This window comes from Molothrus ater, chromosome 1 (genome assembly GCF_012460135.2).
Source record: "Molothrus ater isolate BHLD 08-10-18 breed brown headed cowbird chromosome 1, BPBGC_Mater_1.1, whole genome shotgun sequence".
In the NCBI taxonomy this organism is placed as follows: domain Eukaryota; kingdom Metazoa; phylum Chordata; class Aves; order Passeriformes; family Icteridae; genus Molothrus; species Molothrus ater.
Window position 1 is genome coordinate 117,892,884 of NC_050478.2, and position 18,415 is coordinate 117,911,298.

At 41.9% G+C, this 18,415-nt stretch overlaps 1 protein-coding gene across 1 annotated transcript in view; it reads right to left on the bottom strand.

Moving 5' to 3' along the window:
* Window positions 1-18,161, bottom strand: part of LOC118699945 (cytochrome P450 7B1) — a 125,108-nt gene extending 106,947 nt beyond the window's left edge. Inside the window, 1 exon segment of the mRNA XM_036404214.1 lies at window positions 17,960-18,161. Within this exon segment, the coding sequence (XP_036260107.1) occupies window positions 17,960-18,057 (98 nt within the window). The 5' untranslated portion in view covers window positions 18,058-18,161.
* Window positions 18,162-18,415: the final 254 nt, after the last annotated feature.

Sequence of the window (18,415 nt, forward strand, 5' to 3'; positions counted from 1 at the left end):
ATTCTTTCCTGATTAAAAAATGTATAAATTATTGTTGCAGTCATCACTTTTAATAAGACAAGATGAAATGACTGTATTCTTAATACTGTATCAACCTTCTTCTGTTACTCCTGCTTATGAGAGTGCCATTACTTTTCTTCCATGAGAAAATCCAAGCCATCCTATCTTGTACACAAGTTTTCCCCTGATAAGTTTCTATTTACTTTTTTTTGAAAAAAAAATTTAAAACCTCCTTACACAACAGGATGTTCCCTGCTGAGCAATGGAGGCACTCCTTGTTCTGTGAGATGCATCCAGCATACACCAAGTCTCTGCTGTAAATGGGCAACTTCAGTGAGGTCTCCAAAGTCCATCGGTCCGAAAATAGTGCAAAGGACATCAAAACAAGCCTGGATCCTCAGAGCACCCCTGGCATTAGCACAGCTTTGTGTGTGAGAGCACCTAGCTAGAGTGCACACACAAAGTTGAGAAACAGCAGATGATACAAGGTGTGGAATCCCAAGTGTGGACGAACTAACTACTCACTGAACTCTTGACTAATCAGCCTGTAAAAAAAGGTTAAAGTTTCTGACAGCACTATATGACAGTGCAATAATGAACTAAATTTTGCCATGAAATTTAGTGCTGAACACTCAGCATTTTTATTTCAGTGTCAAGTAAAAGTGATTTGAGTCCCAGTGTGGCATCACTGCAGTAGCAAAGTCAAGATGACCTTCAGGGTACCAAGAATCAGCACAGCCCACCACAGATGACATAATTTAGAGATCATCAATACAGCACACAAACAGCACCATTCCAGCATTGCCAAAGCTGCAGCCCCATAGTCATGCTGGGGAGTCAAATTACAAATTTGAAAAAAGCCAAAGACTGGTTACAGTTTGGTTGCCTAACATGTTTTGTGGCTTAAGGGAAAAAAAAAGGGGAAAAATGCAAGCTCAGAATACCGTAAGTGAACTCTGAAAACACATGCATTTCAACACATTTATACAAAACAAACTCACTTTACAGAAGTTGTACTGCGCTTTCAGTTCCAAGATCTCCAAGTGCCTGAATTGATAACAAATGGTAATTGACACTAAAGAAAATAGCAAGCAATGGAAATCAATTTTATAGAAAAAAGAAAAAGAGATCTTTTCCTGTCAAAAGTCAATGTCATAAAGCTGTAGGCTGACAGGACCTATGTTTTGATACTTTATAAAAGATATATCCGATAAAGCTTTTATTGATATTTTTGACACCAAACAGTACAAGTAAATGAATGCAAAACTTAGATAAAAATAAGCACCTAAAATAGTATCTTCAGGAGTTAAACCAGAGTTAAGGGAAAACTGCTTACTTACAAGCATCCACAATGTATCAGTTGTGGTTAATTAGCAGGCTAAGACTGCAGCAATGTTTGAGTCTGATAGTAGTCAAAAGAGAGTAGGGGTTTTCAGTCTGCAATTCTCTTCTCATGAGCTCTCCTTTGTTTCCAAAAGCTTACCACCTATTCTACCCCAATAAAAATACCTACCCTACACCTTTCTCATTTTACCCTGGAGTTGTCTTCTCATTTATTTCAATCCTCATTATTTTAGGAAAAAACACCTAAAAAAGGAATGATTTTAAATTTGAAGTAGAAATTGCTAGTTAAAGATTGAACATCAGGTTTAGAAGTGATATTCCTGACAGTAAGGAAAAACAGCAGAGCACTCACACTCTTCATGATTGCAATGGCATGAATCTGATCACAGATGAGGCAAATGATCTTTTTTTGGAAAAAAATTTAATAATTAAGCTCTGTGTGTCTCTGTCTGCAGAGTAGGACAAAGACTGCCTCCCACTGACTGGGTCCTGTGACTCACCCCATGAGAGGTGATTCCCGCCAGCCTACCTTCCTTCTCCCCTCACAGCTGGTTTCTGTGGGAAGACGTGCACAGAAACACGGGCACATTTCACAATAGGAAAAGCTCATTATTTTTACTACCCACAGACTTTTGTTCATACTATAGAAGGAACTATATTGTACTAGAGTGACCACAAGAAATTCTTAAAAATTTGATAGTAACAATCTGTTCAGCTGGAGGCTACATGAAGAACTTCTCCTGGGAAGCTCTCACAAGCTCAGGATAGATTTTGTTGAAGATGTTCTATCTTAGTTTCTAGATGCCCAAAACAAACAAAAAATCGCTATAATATCAGAAAAACTTTGTGGGTCAAAAGCCACTTCATGACATTTAGCAACTATGTTATTAGTTTCATCATCATGATTAGACAAAATTCACATCTGATTGCTTCATAGCCAGAAGACAGAAGTCCTTGACTCTGCATCTTATTGTTTACAGTTGCAAAAAGGCTCTAAAGACTTCAGCCTTCTCAACAACTCAAACAGAGTACTTTTGTTCTGTGTAAGTCAATAGAATTACACCTCCTCACATTTTTCATGAAAGAGGAACAAGCTTCAGATTGGTTTTAAAAAGTTAGTATACCACTGGGAAACACCAGACTGGACTCGTTAGCCAGTGTGGTTAAGCACAAGCGTGCCAGCTCATGGAAAGAAAAATAAAGGGTGAGTTTAGCAGAAGTGCCAACTCTGTCTAGCCACAGGCAGCTGATAGCATTACAGACCCAGGAGGGAGTTTGAGAAACATGTCACTACTTCTTCACATTTTTGGGAAGGAGAAAAGAGGTTGCCTCATGATCAGGGCCATGTGGCCATTAAAATGTCATGGAATCCATAAATTCAAACATAAGTGGTGTTGTATATAAAAGGAAACCTACAACCAGCCCCAGTCTTGAAAGCTGTCATCCTGCAGGGGTATGTAGACAGATGTGAAAGTGTTATTTTTAAGTAACCTCAGTTACCAACAAGAAGTGGCCTCATCCTCAATGAACTTTGAAATTCTGTTCAAAGCATAACATTAGAACCACATTCCCCCCCGGAAATCATTAGCACTAAGGAAAGGAAATACTGCTGTACAATCTGTATCATATCATCAAACTAGAAATTCACATTTGCCTCAGCATGAAAGTGCTGATATGTCAAAAAACTTGAGCTTCTGCTCCACTTAGAAGCTCAAGTCCCACTAAAACCAAAACTATTCAAAGACTTATAAAGAACCACCACTTCATCAATTCAATGAATCAGAATGCAAGGGGACTTTTGTGAATCCAAACTAAACTTGCCAAGTATTATCCTTTACATGGTGAGGTAAGTCCCCATGTGTAAGCACGGTGAGATGGTGAATTCCAGCAAAAGCAAAGAACTTGTGCACAGTCAGGCTGCATGTCTTTAGCATTAGTTTTCCACTCCTTTCTGTATGGCCTGGTCTGCCCTAATCATCAGTAAATTCCATGTGAGCAAACATGTCTCAAACAGACATGCAAAGGTGGCTCCTCAACCAGAAGGAGCTACCACGGCAACCCCCTGCATGCCCAGGTTCTGCTGCCACTGCCAGAGGGCTTCTGCAGGCACAGCCCTGGTGGGAGGACAGACCACAAACCCAGCTAATGCAGTCAGGTTGGAAAATTTTTGCTGGTCTTTAACATGTCACCGAGAGATCCAGAGTCTGCAGTTATCCCAAAGGCACCCTTAACTACTGTGTATTTTCATCCTGCAAAGCAAAATTGCAAACCCTTCCTCTGTAACAAAATCCAAAGCCGTTTCATGGTAGAAACAGGACTTCAAACCAGAGCATTTCTCCCTTTTCTGAAGGCTACAGCAGCAGGATTTGCTGTGATTTTGAAAAGATTTTCTTGCTGCAATAGTATTTCAGTTGTTATTGATGTGCTATGAACCACAAAAAGGCTAAATCTACACACACCACTCACAGAAGAGATTTCATTTGGCTGTATGATTAAGATGCAGCTACCATCAAAGCTCTATGCTGTGAGTAAATATCTAAAAATAAAATCCCAGGTTTATTGAAATTTGTGGAAAATCTCAAATGTCTAAAGTAAGGCCAAAAATTCATGTTGAATGCTGAAATAATAGAAAGTCTGATAAGGGTCTGTTATCACTTGTTAATTGCTTTGACATAAGATTAGAAGAATTAAAGATCTAAAAGTTAGAAAATTCCAGTGTAGTAGATATTTTATAAGAAAGGAGATAAGCACAGAAAAATACAAAAGGGACTTGAGATTCAAAAAAACTGTTAGTCTGAATGACAGAGAAAACTGCCAGAAAAATCAAGGAAGACCTAAATGCACTAATTTTTTACTCTGTCTAAAACTGTTGAAAATCAGTTTGATCAGCCAGTCAAGAAGATTACGCTGATGTCAAGGCAATGACAGAATTATATAAATGAAGAGAATAGCAATGGCTGTAATCCTTTCCTGCAAGGAGTCCTGCAGAAGGCAGGTATGGCAGAAAAGGCAAGAAGCTTTCAAGGTATTCTTGACAAAGTCAAAGATAATAAAGGACTACAGTAGAGCTCAAGGGGAAAACTTCAAGCAAGACAAAAAAAAAATCCAAATATATCTTGATTTTACATAAACCTAGTGAAATTTATAAACATCAATAATTTAAATTATTGGTTAATAAACTCTATTAGGTTCAATGTAAATTTTCTTCAAAAGCTAGAACACAGGTAAACTCAAGACTCAAGGAGGCTGTCACCTTTTAGATACATTCAACTAATAGCTGCCATCTCATTTCTGGGGCTTGAAATTCTTTCAATTATACTTTCCTAGGAATTTCACAAAAGCTTATGCTAGCCTCATGCTGAAAATAAATATATGATTCTGGGGTAGATGAGTGCTAAGGGTGATGTTCACTACGGTAAGCAAGACTTGGGGAAGGAGATGGAGACAAATTGATAATTGGGAAAGCAGAGAGCCTTTGAAAAGGGTAAGTGTTGAAGTCCTCACCCCTTAGGTCTGCACCCTTAGTGACAGGGTCCTGGCATGAGCTGAGCTGTTAGGGAGCAACAATAAAAGTTATGAACGGAGATGGGAAGGGATCAGCCACAACCACAGGACAGGGCAGGAGGCTGGATGAAATTTCTCTTCCTGATGCATGTTGACCATCCTAATTTCATTCTTTTTTTCTTTCTACTGCTGACTGGAGATGCACTCCATCACAACCTGCTTTCAAGTTTCATCCCATCAATTGAGAAATCCCACACAAGGAAAACAGAGAGGAAATAAAGGGCAATTAGAGGCACTGGTCGTTAAGGAGTCACTCATGTTAGCTGACAGCTATGTTGAGGATCCATGAGGAATTGCCAGGTGACTTACCAACAAAAGCACTTCATTTTTTTGTTGTCATTTTGTCCACAGAAAATCCCCTTACAGGTTCCAGTGTGATAAAAGCAATTAGCAAAACTCACTCAAATGAAAAAAAAGGGTCTCATTAGCCTAGCTTACCCTCTGAGCATAGCAATGAGAATTCATGAAGACAATTACTAAAGAGCACAATGAATTTTGTGGAGAGTAAAAAAAGTGAACTGAGATCAGACCATAAAAAGTACTTGAATATCTAGCAGAAAAAAAGGGATGATACAAAACATAAAACCTGCTGAAAAAGTGAGGAGCGAGAAATACAGACTTCATCCTTTAGTGACGTAAATCTAGTGCTACACAGCAGCCACGCTCTGCAGTCAGGTTGTAATCACTATGAAAAGATTGCAAAAGAGCCTTAGAACCTTACCTGTATGATGCAATCCAACCGTGCCAGTTGCTTCCCCTAAACAGAACAGTTCTGAGAAATTTAGCATGCAAACTCTTATTTACTGAGGCTGCTTTGACCGACCCAACCCTGGAAAATGAAAGAGATTTCCACTGAAACAGACTGCCCAAGGATGTCAAGACTCCCATCCCTGGAAGTGTCCAAAGCCAGGTTGGATGGGGCTTTGAGCAACATGATCTAGTGAAAGGCATTCCTGTCCAGACAGGGGAGCTGGAATAGATGATCTTTAAGGCCTGTTCCAACCCAAACCAACCTATGGTTCTATGATTCTATGTTATTCCATGTTGACTTGCAGTAAAATTCACACTTCAGCATGCAATTAACTAATTCACCCCTTCCACAATCTTAAGAAATCTACTGACTGCCATGAGCAGGAGAGACTCTCCACCACCCCGCACCTTTAAGGAGATGATTTGATATTTGCCACAAAAAGTAAAAATAGGATCTGACACAGCAGAGCTGAAGATGCAGCTGTAAATGATCACTGCACCTGGGACTAAATAGGATACCAGAGGTACAAATGGTCACTTGTGGCAACAGCAGGGGTTTTGTCACCTAGAGCCTTGGATCCTGACCACTGAGCAAAAGCTGTGGGGGCGAAAATGCCCTGCACACATGGGAATCCTAAAGCAGACTTCACTTTGGATTTCCATCTTCCAGTCACTTCCAATGCTCCAGTCATTCGCTGAGAACTGAGCCAGGTGTGCAGTCTTCAATCCAATGACCAGGGCACCAAAACTGTATCTCTGTAGGACATTTCCAACACCGCCAATTACCTACAAAGTTGCAACTATATGCACATATGGAAGGGTTTTTCACATGGTCTAATAACAGAAACTATCTGATGTTCCAAATCAGCACATAGTATTTGTGCTAAAAACAATTACAAGAAAAATCTTCCTGGGCTTTCATTTTGATGAAACCAACTGTATCACTACAGTTTAAACATCTTTATACCTCACATTTCTACTGGGTGCATTTCTACAGTGCATTTGAGAACAGTGCATCTGGAACTGCTGCAACACAATTTCGAGGCACGAGATAACACATATGCCTCACTCCTAAACAATAGTCTCAGAGATATTATTAATAACAAAATATGCTGAAATAGTGTGCAAAACAAAGCAAACAAGTTTTTCTTTATGTCTAAGCAAAAAAATGAAGCTCTGGTTTATCTGGTCCCATTTGAATTATCTCTGGCTTTCACAGTCTTCGTTAAAAGAATTAGCTGATCTTCTTCCCCAAACAATGAAGCAAGCATGCAATGCAGAGACTACAGAGCAGCAGCAGGAAGCACACATAAATTGGTCCACCCAAACATTCTTGGCAGTGGAGGAGAAAACATAAAAAGCAAGTTGCTTCAGTCCACACTAAATTGCCATTGAGACAAAAGTAAAGATGTGTCAGATGAACTTGCCCGTGCCTTTAAATATATCCCTGCCTTTAAGCAGGCATTTATTTGCAACAGCAGTATTTAGTACTTTGAACAGGAGATGAACTTGTTTGTTTGTACTGGACGACATCTCAGGACATTTTTCCTAATTTAAATTGCTTAAATTTTCTCAATGTTTCAAAGGATATATACATTCACTAATGAGAGTGAACCCACCCTCTTTCCTAAAAGTGAAAACAGAATGGTAAGAACATCTCTCCAAGTAAAAAATAAACCAAAGGCAGGACATCTTTCCATGCACAGTTGTGTTCAAACACAACAACAATTTAATATATCAAATGCAGGAGACATTGCAAAGGACTAGACTATGTGGGAAGTAAGACTGGATGGGTCACAATAACTGTGCTTTATTAAACTTGGGCTTCCAAGATAGAAACACAAAGCTTTCCTTCTGGAATGGAGATCATGAAAGCAGGAAACCTGAACTTTCTTTTGAGCCCAACAGATCTCAGCATTGTCTTATTTTAGCTTCTTACCACTGAACAGACACAGCCCGCACAGTTTTATTTTAAAGTCTTCATAACAACAGGTTTTTAAGGCTCTGAATTTATTATAGCTGATGTGGTTCCATGTAAGGAAGTCCAAAGGTTGTGAAAAAAGTCCCTTCACTCATAAGGTGGTAATACCAAGCAGGATCTAGCAGAGTTTTCACTACATAAAGATGCATGAAACTAAACAGCTTATAGAAGAAAAAATAATTCTGACTCATTCACATATGCAAGATTTCTTTGAAGCTTGATTACAATTTTTGTCTCTTAAAGCAGCAATGCCAGAAATTGAGCTGTCTGTTCAACCACAAAACCAGACACTGTGCAAGCAGCTGTTTCCCAAGCCACTGAGCACTGACATACAGGGGGAACCTCTCCAGTCCTGCTGTGAACAATTCTGTGTCGAGCCTTAACAGTGACAGATAATTTAACCTGGCTTTAAAGGATATTACGTGCAAGCTGCTAGGACACAAACTCCAAGTTTCCCTCATTTGGCCCTCCGAAGGAGCCCAGGCTCTGACCCCGGCTTGCTGCCCTTGCTCCAGGGCCTAGAAATGAATCACCATCAGTCACAGACACTGTGATGGCAACTGTCACTGAGAGGCCTCAACATCTTTTGTGTAGTCATGCACTATGGTCTCCATTTCATCATCAGATGCACACATCTAAGTCCTACTGCTGTTCAATCAGAATCTTTCAGGCATGTACTTAAGGTTAAAAGGAGCACCACATACAAGCCAGCTCTCACAGTACTTTCATTTTTCCTCCCAAATATCAATTCAGTGGGTTCATCATGTTTTACAATTGGTTCTTGGATGACTCCTGAACTGAGACATTTTCACTCCTGGTACAGCTACACAGCTGCTACTTTTTAAACAGGAATCGCAGATGAATGTTGCAGCACGGGCTCTGGCACCACGCCTCACCCTCAGCTGTAGGTCTAGGAAATTTGCTATTTAAGCACAATGGTTATGCTGAAACTAACCTAGTCATCTTAAAATCTTTTAAAAACATAAAAAAATCTGCTCCAATAGACTAACAGAAGTTTTTGAGAGGGATATGGAGGAAACACATAATGCACTGGAAACAATTTACAAATACTAGTACATACCAAAACAAAAGTAAATCTTCCATGGACATTTTTCTGTCTTAATGAAGTATAAGTCTGAGCTTAGTAAATATTGCAGATCAGTTCCTGAACAAGTGAAGGAAAAAATTATGCTTTGCCATCAATCCACTCTTTGAGCTATTTTTAGAGAAGCTTCTCATGCTGAAAAACCAGCTGGAGAGAATTAGCATGGCTATGATCTATCTCACACCAGAAGATCTGAAGACAAGCTATTGTAACCTGAAAAGCCAGACCAGCACTGAAGAAGAAAACACAGAGCAGTACTTTCCAGCTAGGGATGATGACCAAACACTACTGTAGCATCAGGTGAGTAGACTGGCAATGGAAGTCACTCCAATTCTCTCTGAGGAGATAGTAGCAATTGTCCTTCTTTCCTCAGCATCCTGCTTTTGTTAACCTGATTAATTGGGAATTTCTAAATATATTTTTTGGTTTTCCTTGGGTCCCTGTTAGAAAGCTGGAGACCATCCCTGTGAAGCCTTCACAGGCTACAGTAGCACACTGTAACCAAGGGGCAGACCCACCCTCTTGCTGGCATACAAAGGGAAAGAAAGAGTACAAAAAGACTGAAAAACTGACTTCATCAGTTCTGCCCACTGTGTTTTAACAGCAATAGTTTTTTCATGTTACAGAATATTTGGGTTGGTTTTGGTTTTGGTTTTGTTTTTTTTTTTTTTTAATAAACAGAGCTGCCAGAGCTTATAATTGCAAAACTTCTGCATTCTCACACCATGCTGAAATTAGACTATAATTTTTTTTAATACTTGATCACTTTAAAAAGTAAAGAAATGTGGCAATTTTCCATGATCATTTTTTCAACATATCATTGAAAAATTTCTAATTTTATCCAAATCATTTTAGACAAGGCAAGTTACATAAAAATTTGTAATTATCACTCAGGAGAGATCTGGGGAATGATCTTATGAGAAGCAAGACAATGGGATAAGGAAAGAGCAGACCACTAAAGCAGTGTAGCTGATTTTTTGGAGAGTCACAATAAAGCAGACAACCACACTTCACAGTGCTGCACTCTGCCTTAGCCATCACAAGCACATTGACTCATACAAGAGCTCAAAGGGTGCAGAGTAAGGCTGTCAGCAAGGAAAATGAGTAGCTTGTGACAAACACACAATCTCTCTGACAGATCCCTGGCTGCCATGGGCCAGGAAGGAGACACTACTTCAACTGCCCACTATGGACGTGAGTCTACAAAGTGTTGGAGTCCAGGTTTTCACTGCAGTGTCAGAAAGGGGAAAGTGGATGGATGGTGGAGAGGGTACTCCTGTAACACCCCATTTTAGCTTCATTTTACTCATCTGTTCTTTCTTCACGTGCCTCCACGGGCTTGAGCAGGCCACTTTGCCAGGACTCCATGCATTATCCAAAATCAACAGGAACGCATCCATTGCATTCGGCTAGAACCTCCTACCACTAGGCCTACAGTATGAGAGAGCATTATTTTTTTAAGAGAATTGGAATACTGCTTAGGAAACTACAAGATTAAATCATGAGAAGCACAACCATAGCATTTTTGTGCTGATTTGAATTACGAATAGAAAGTACGAGCAGTTAAGAGGAAACAAGATATGTTCTATACAAGAGCCAAGATTTTTTTTTCCTGACATGTGCCAAACAAGGAGAAGAAACAGAAGAATCTGGCACCATTAAAAACAGTTTGTGGAGAAAGGGACTGAATATCTACAGCCAAGATCCATGTGGTTTGTAAAGAGGAAACTTTTGTTTTATGGGACTCTCAGTCAGCCAAAATTCACCCAGACGGCATGCAAATGGATATTAGCCTAAAATCCTACATGCTTCTTGTAAAAGGATCACTAAATGATGGGGAAAGAAAAAGAACACTACTGAAGTTTGAAGTCAGAATTCAAAATCTGCCTCATGGTTGAAAAAGTTAGTTTACCAGACAGCTATAATGTCATACATATATGGTAAATGTCTTGGAAAGAAAAGGCAGCAAGTTAAAGCACAAAACTAGAAGTCAGGAAAATGTGTTCCAAGTCTGGCTCCAATACCAAGGAGATCTATAAAACTTGGATAAAAGAGAAAAAGACTGCCAACTTAACAGTGAGATTTTCCTTAACTTCATATAGTGTATTAACATTGCACGTATGCTGTTTCCTTTAGCTTCTGTATTTCCCCCACTCTCTGGCATTACAATGCACTAAGTTAAATAAGTGACTAGATGGAGTGCTAAGAACAGTTATATTACTTTATCAAAACAAGCCCTGCCCAACTTCTTAATCAAAACACTTGACTGGGAAAAAAAAAAAAAAAAACAGAAAAAAAACCCAAACAAAAATTTTATATGGGACCATAATTCTCATAACTGAGCAAAACACTAAAGTGTCTGGCACAATTCAACAACTTAGCTGACTATTGCAACAATACAATACCTAAAATTGTATTTCAGCATATAGGAGAAAGGGATGGACAGGCAACAGTTCCTCAGCATATGTTGAGCAGTTATACCATGCAAGAATTCTGTTCAGCATTTCTGACAACTCTCTGAGTGCCTAGTGAAGCATTTGTCTGTGTTATCTGTAAATCAAGAGACCACACTGACCTCCAATTTACAGTAGGGGAACTGAGGAGGAGTCCACAATCAAGACTGCATGCTTGGGACTTAGCCAAGTCCCTTCATCCCAGTGACTCCTTCCTGAGGGAGCTGAGACCCAGGTAGCTTTGTGAGTCAAGACTCCAGGGAATCCTGCAGTCACCTGATGATGCAGCTCTCCAGTTACATCACCAGTTATTATACACATCGTGGGGCATATTTCACCATCATGCTTAAAGGAGAAGTAGTTCATAGCTCATGTAAGGGGACACTAGGATTAGGATTGCCCCTTTTTTTCTTCCTTCACATCAGCCTTTATTTGTAACCTTTCAGCTAAGATTTGCCAACCAGCTTGCTTTCCTCCTCTAAATATAGTGGTAAGAATCAATATAATTTTTGAGGCACTATGTATTCACGTGGGTTGTCCTCATTCATACCTTTGGGACTATCAGCTTGGAAGAGAAGCAGAAGGGTTAATTGTTCAGAACTTTCTGTAAGCTCTGTGTGTTTGTGTACAGTGCTCTAGATGGACACTCCATGCTTCATGTTGCACTGGAATAATAAAAAGAGCTGAAAGCGATTCCTTTTAATTCTCACCCTTTAATTTTATTTGCTCCAAAGAATAAAGAACAGAAGAAAGCAAAATCAGTAATTTGAAGGGAAAAAAAAATTATAGGCTCTTTCCACAGAAACATGAGGAGGAAAAACCCCCATGAAAGTATCAAGCATTGTACTTTAGTCAGAAACCAGAAGCTAGCAGTTCTTATTGCCACTAAAAATATCTCCACCTCGCACACATATACATTTACCAGGATGGCATCTACTGATGGGTTCTGGATGCTGATCAAGGCCAGACCAGGTATAAACTATAAAGCTGAACAACCCCCAACAAAGTAGGTCAAGAAAACTGGGAGGGAAGGGAAACTGTTGCTAGGTGGCAGTGTACCTTAAGCAAAGAATTCTGTAAATCAGAGATCACTGGGAAGGTTCATTATCTTCTAAAAGAGGTCTCATCTTTAATATCATCTTCAAAGTATTGGTAGGAAGTGGAACTCAAAATGTGCATGACACACATGCTACAAATCAGAAGGATGAGAAGCAGAACAAAAAAAAATAAAGAAAAAGAAAAACCTGTCTTGAAACACACTACTGTGCAAGACCCATGATATAATGGCTCTCCAGGTCTATTAGAGACATAAGAAAGACCAACAGCCTGTGAATGGAGACTTGTACACCTTGAGAAGGTTAGTTTTGCTGACTTCATTTTATTCTACCTTCACTTAAGCTCTGACCAGTAGAAGCAAGCAAAGAAATAAGCTTCCACCACATCTTGGCACAGCAGTGAACAGTTGACAGAAAACCCAAGTGTGATGGTGAGAAAGAAAGGTTTCCTAAGGCTACTTAAGAAACAGAACTGTTACTTTTCTGCCTTAAACAGTTTCAGTCTTCAGTCCTTTTCAGAGTGGAGTAAGAGCGGACAATGTCAGTAAACAAAAGGAGGTCATCAAAACACGTGCACTCCCTAGAGGTCCAATCGAAAGAATGGAGAAAAAGGCCTCTGCAGAAGGCCAAGGTAAGAAGGAAGAGGCCAGATTTTTCTGGTATCTTTCTATCTGTCCTTCCTGATGTTCCCCTCCAACTGAAAACTACCTTAACATATTGCCTAAATTAGCAGAAGTGGTAAAAAAGACAGGCTGATGACATCTTGTGAACTACAATTCGCTTGGTAAGAGAGCTGTTAGCAAGCTCACAGCTTGTCACAGAGAAGGATAAGATGTTCTTGAAGGCAAAGACAAAATCTATATTCTTTTCAACAATATCTGTCTGGGTTCAAGAGAGCAATTTTGGGGAAAAGTATCTTAGATTAATGTAATTGTATAGATCAGAGGTATTTTAAAATATAGAATAAAAGGGAAAATGAAAAACAGTTTGCTTCAACAAGGCTTTAAATCCATAACTCAGGTCACAGCAAAGTCCTTTCTGAGAAATGTATCATGAAATTCTTCTTACGTTGACTTCAATCTACAATTACACTGTATAAATTTGGAGGTTTTTTAATACCATGTTCTGATGCTTTAGAAACTGGTCAGAAACAATCTATTAGAAGGTACACATCCCATCTAATTCAACACAGAAATTCCTATACTGCTGTAAATTAAAACCACAACATGTGCCACATACCATAGCATTTCTCACATGCAATCCTGATGTGAAGACCATTCTTAATAATTAAAATACCAACCCTACAAAACTACAGAATCATGGAATAGTTTGGATTAGAAGGGACCTTAAGGATCACCTAGTTCCAAATCCCTGCCATGAGGAAATTTAAAGCCCCATCCAACTGGGCCTGGAACACTTCCATGGATGGGGCAGCCACAACTTCTCTGGGAAACCTCTTCCAGTGACTCCTCAACCTCATCATAAAGAATTTCTTCCTATTATGTAATGTAAATCTACCTTTCATTTTAAAGCAATAGAATTGTAGAGGGAATCATTTTTACAAACCCTGTCATTGATGCAGCTCACATCAGACGTGTGTTAACTTTCCAAGCAGTTATAAACCTCTGATGAGGAACCTTTTTCCAGGTTTGGTCTGTATTTTATTTATCTGAAAAACTTTGGGATGCAAATCTTAGGAGAAGAATTCAATTTCAACAGATAAATGGGGACACAACAATTCTTGTTCCACTTCTCTCCACTGTCCTCTTCCCCTAAGGCAGTGGTATTAATCTGTGGTTAGCCTAAGCTTCTTCTTCCTAGTAATTTGCATCATCTGCTCTTCAAGGAGGGAGTCAGAGAATACCCCAGCCTTTTCCACAAATTCTTGGTTACAGTCTGTGACCATTTTCAGTCATGGACATGCAATGAACACTAGCAACCAAAAATATGCATCCATCTGAGCAACAAAAAGTGGAATAGTACTACACCTATGGAAGTTAGCAGGAGACACAGCCCCTGAAGATCTCAAGGGCACTTTTCTGACTTGGGCAGCATTACTGCTGGAAGACAAATGGGAGTCAGCTTCACCCAACATGTTACCTCCTGCTCCATGAGACTGTGTACAGCTAGTGGAAAAGCAGTTTGAAAACACCAAAAAAAAACCACATGAGGCTGGGGCTGAAGTAAAACATGAAGGCAAAAGAGAATATAATCTGTACAGTCTCCAGGCTAGGAAATCATCAGCTTTTGCCATAGCAGAAATACTTTTATGCAGCAGCAAGATCGAAGTGCTCTCTGGAGAAAACACATTCCCCAGCAAACAGCCTAGATGGGCTTTTCTTCACTAACCAGTGAGAGGGAGATCTCTCTTAGCATGCAGAAGGCACTGAGACTCATTTGACATTGAGTTTAACTCAAATTAATTTTTTCTGTGATCACAGAAACTTTTGTTCTACTTCTTTTTCTTCACCATCTGTGATACAAAACCTGGCAAAAACTCCAATTAATTTCCTTTGTGTTATTACTGCCACAAGCACTCAAATGATAAGCATTTATACAAAAGGAAATTCCTCTTCCTTTCTACTCTATCACTGAGAAAACTGGTACTGAATTCACCCTCAAATCTTGTAATGCCAGGTTATGTCAACTGCATTACAGAAAAAAGCAGCAGCAGATTAAGTCAATACAACACCTTTCCTGCTCCAGCAACAAGCACCTCAGCCTGAGAGGAAACAGAGGGGAAGCACCTTATACCAAAAAAGCTGAAATCCTGTAACATCTGCTTAAGAAGCATCAGTGATGGATTTAGGAAGTTCTCTTCTCCAGAATATACAAACCCTCATTATGCTCCTAGATGTGTAACTCTCAAAAGCCACAAAGGTGGCTTTTGTGCTTCACCTGCTTCACCTCAGTCAAGCAGGACAGAGGCATCACCCAGCAAAACAAACGCACAGAACTCTGAAGTGCAAGTTAGTGGTGTTTATTTACTTACTTAAGCTCTTCATTTATATATACACACACTTGCCTACTGTGGTAATCTTGATGGAATCCATGCAGGGCTGTGGTTAAGATGTCAAATTTGATCATTCTGGTAAAGTTTATCTTGGTACCTTAAACACAACCATTCCCCTATACAAGGTTTGCACACTGCTACAAGCATACCAACATTAAGGCAACATATTAACTCACGCAAGAGCACATGCATGCCTGAAGTTCCAACATTTCTTCTAGCATAGGCAAGCTCCACATTGTCTGCTCTTCTGTCCAAATGGCTATGATCCATGACCAGGAACATAGCCTTGACTTTGGGATTTATTTATGGAGTAATTTCCCAACACTCCCCATGTGGAGGACACATGGGGATGGATAAACTGATAAGCAAGGGGACATCACAGAGTTGCACCAAATTTGAGAAGCATGAACTAAGCTCTAACCCCATTTTTTAATCCACTGCACCTTTTTCTTCCCACAGATCAGAAATGGTTGCTGAACATCAACAGGCTGCTGCTAGGCACCTCTACAGACCATGCATAATTTCTTTTCTTTCTTTATGCTAAAAGAAAGAGAATTAATTGCACATTTTACTAGGACAGGATAGTACCTCAACACCAGCACCTTCTGCTGAGGGCTGTACCACATAGAGGTTGATTGGTTTTACCATTTGTTATTTGCAGTTGCTTGCTCGCTAGTGCTTCATACAGTTCTCTGAGAAACAGCACAGGCTTTCAAGTAGTTAATTAATCAAGCAGCAGTTTGGTTTTTGGGACAAAACAGACACCTTCTTGTGAGGTCTTCTGTATAACATCATACTGCTGTGACACAAACCATTTTTCTGTAGACTCTAAACTGCACTTGAAAAACTCTGCAGCCATAAGGGGTATAAAAATAATTCAGAATGGGTTCTTTGATCCTTTTTTCCCTACCACTCACATCCGGCTGAAAACTTTACAAGCAACAGCTTTGCCTGTTTCCATTTTCAAAAATTCTTTTACAATTCCACTAGAATTTAAACTAATGACAGGCACAATTTATAATATGGCTGAGGCAGTATAATATCTTCTAGCCTTAAAAAGACACCCAATCCCATTTGCCTTCCTGCTCCCCGTTTGTTTTATGTGCTGATGTTCTTTAGGGAGCTAGACTGGCAGCAAACTAAGCCTGCCAAAAAAAAAAAAAAAGGTTTTATGTGTTTAACTCCCAGAATAAGCTCACAAAGGGTCAGAGGAGCAGCATGGATGATGAGGAGGAGTGACCTGTCGAGCAGCATCTGTCCATTTCATAAACTGAGCTGAAGCATGAAGCATCATTGCAGACTACTCTGTCAAGCAGTTTGTGTTATGGGATGACCCCACTCAAACATTGGGATGGATGTCTCACTTAAGGAATGGATTGAGCTCTCTAAGTCAAATCACATGTAATAATGGTTCCAAACCAGACACCATGGAAATAACCCTTCACCCTGTTTTCAGATGCCTTCTGGGATCAAAACACAAACATTCAATGTTTTTCAATTCATTCTATACATGGTCCCAAAGTCAGGGATATTGGTCTAAAAATTGCCAGACTGCCCTTCTAATTTTTTTTTAGGACCTAATAGTGCAATTTATTTTTTCCATTTGCTTCTCTACATCTTGCAAAATAACTTACAATTACTAGGAAAAGGAACAGTTTATTACTCAGAATTACATCTATTCTTTTCTACGCATCTCATTTTATGAATTAAAAATAAGCAAACAATCCAGTGAATGCTGATCCCTCCCCATCTTCACGCCTCCTCCGTCAGCCTTTGCACACATTTATTCATCAGTTGCAGAAGAGACACTGAAGAGCATCAAGTATTGGCTTCAGGTAGCCAAGCATTTCACTTCATCAAGTGAAAAATACCTGGGAAAATGTATATAAAGTAACAGGTTTTCAGAAAGTATAGTTCAGACAGGGCTTCTTTTTCCATCAAAAAAACCTGCACGTTCTTCTTGAAATGTCCCAGAACACGTGTGTACCTTCTTTGAGTTTATATAGATCGCACACTTGAAATAAACTAAAGGCAACAGCATGAGTGACACTAACAGAAGTCACTAGAACGTCAGTGACCCAAGCTACTCGGCACAGAGAGAAGGGCAGCGAGGGCCCGATGTCGCAAGCCCGCGGCAGCAGCGGCTGCAGGCACGGCGGGCGCACCTGGGGCTCCGCGGGGCAGCAGCCGCGGGCCGCTCTGGGGCTCTGCTGCTGCACGGAGCAGCAGGTCCTGAGCAAACCGCAGCGTCGCGTGTGCTCACACACGCCGAGCTGCCCGGGGACGTGCTACGTGCACAGCTCCTTTCGGAGCGCGGCATCCCACGCATCGCCGGGAGGCGAGACCAGAGTCCCACGTGCCAGCGGCCGCCCCCGCCCGAGGTCAGGCGAGGAGCCGCCGCCGCCCCCCCGCCGCGCCCCCTCGGTTCTCCCTCAGCTCCGGCGGCGCAGCCTGCCGCCCGCGGCCCCCGCGCTGGCCCCGGCCGCAGCGGGGCCCGCCGCCCCCGGGGGCCGCCATCCCGCGGGGGCCGCCGCCCCCGGCCCGGCGGGCGCTGATAGGGCCGCCCCGAGCGGAGGGGCGGGCGGAGAGCGGCGCGGCCCAATGCGCGGCTCGGCGGCGCCGCGCCCGCCCGGCAGCCCCGCTCCCCTCGGCCCGGCCGTGCAGGAATGCGGCGGCCGCCCCCCGCCCCGGTACCTTCTCCTCCTGCAGAGCACGCACACGGCCCAGAGCACCAGGGCGGCGGCGGCGGCCGCCCCGCCGTAGGTGCCGAGCGGCAGCGTGTCGGGGCCCATGCTGGCGGCGCTCGCCTCGGCGGCTGCCGGTGCCTCGCCGCCGCCGCCGGGGAGGAAAGTTTCGCCCGTCCTCCCGCTCTCGGCAGGAGAGGCGCCCGGCCGGCCGTCCCTCCCCGCCCACCCCGAGCCCAGGGGGCTGGGTTTGGCTGCTCGGAGCCGGACTTGGCGAGCGGGCCCGGTGCGACCCGGCCGGCTCCTCCCCGGGGAGCGCCCAGCACGGGGAGGGTCGCGCCCGCCCGCCCCCGCGGCTTCCCGGCGGCGGAGGAGGGGGAGCCCCAGCCTTCGGCTTGCCGGGAAAAGGCTCCGATGCGGCGGGAAGGTGCCAGGACGGAGACCCGGGAGTGGTGGGGGCGTCTCA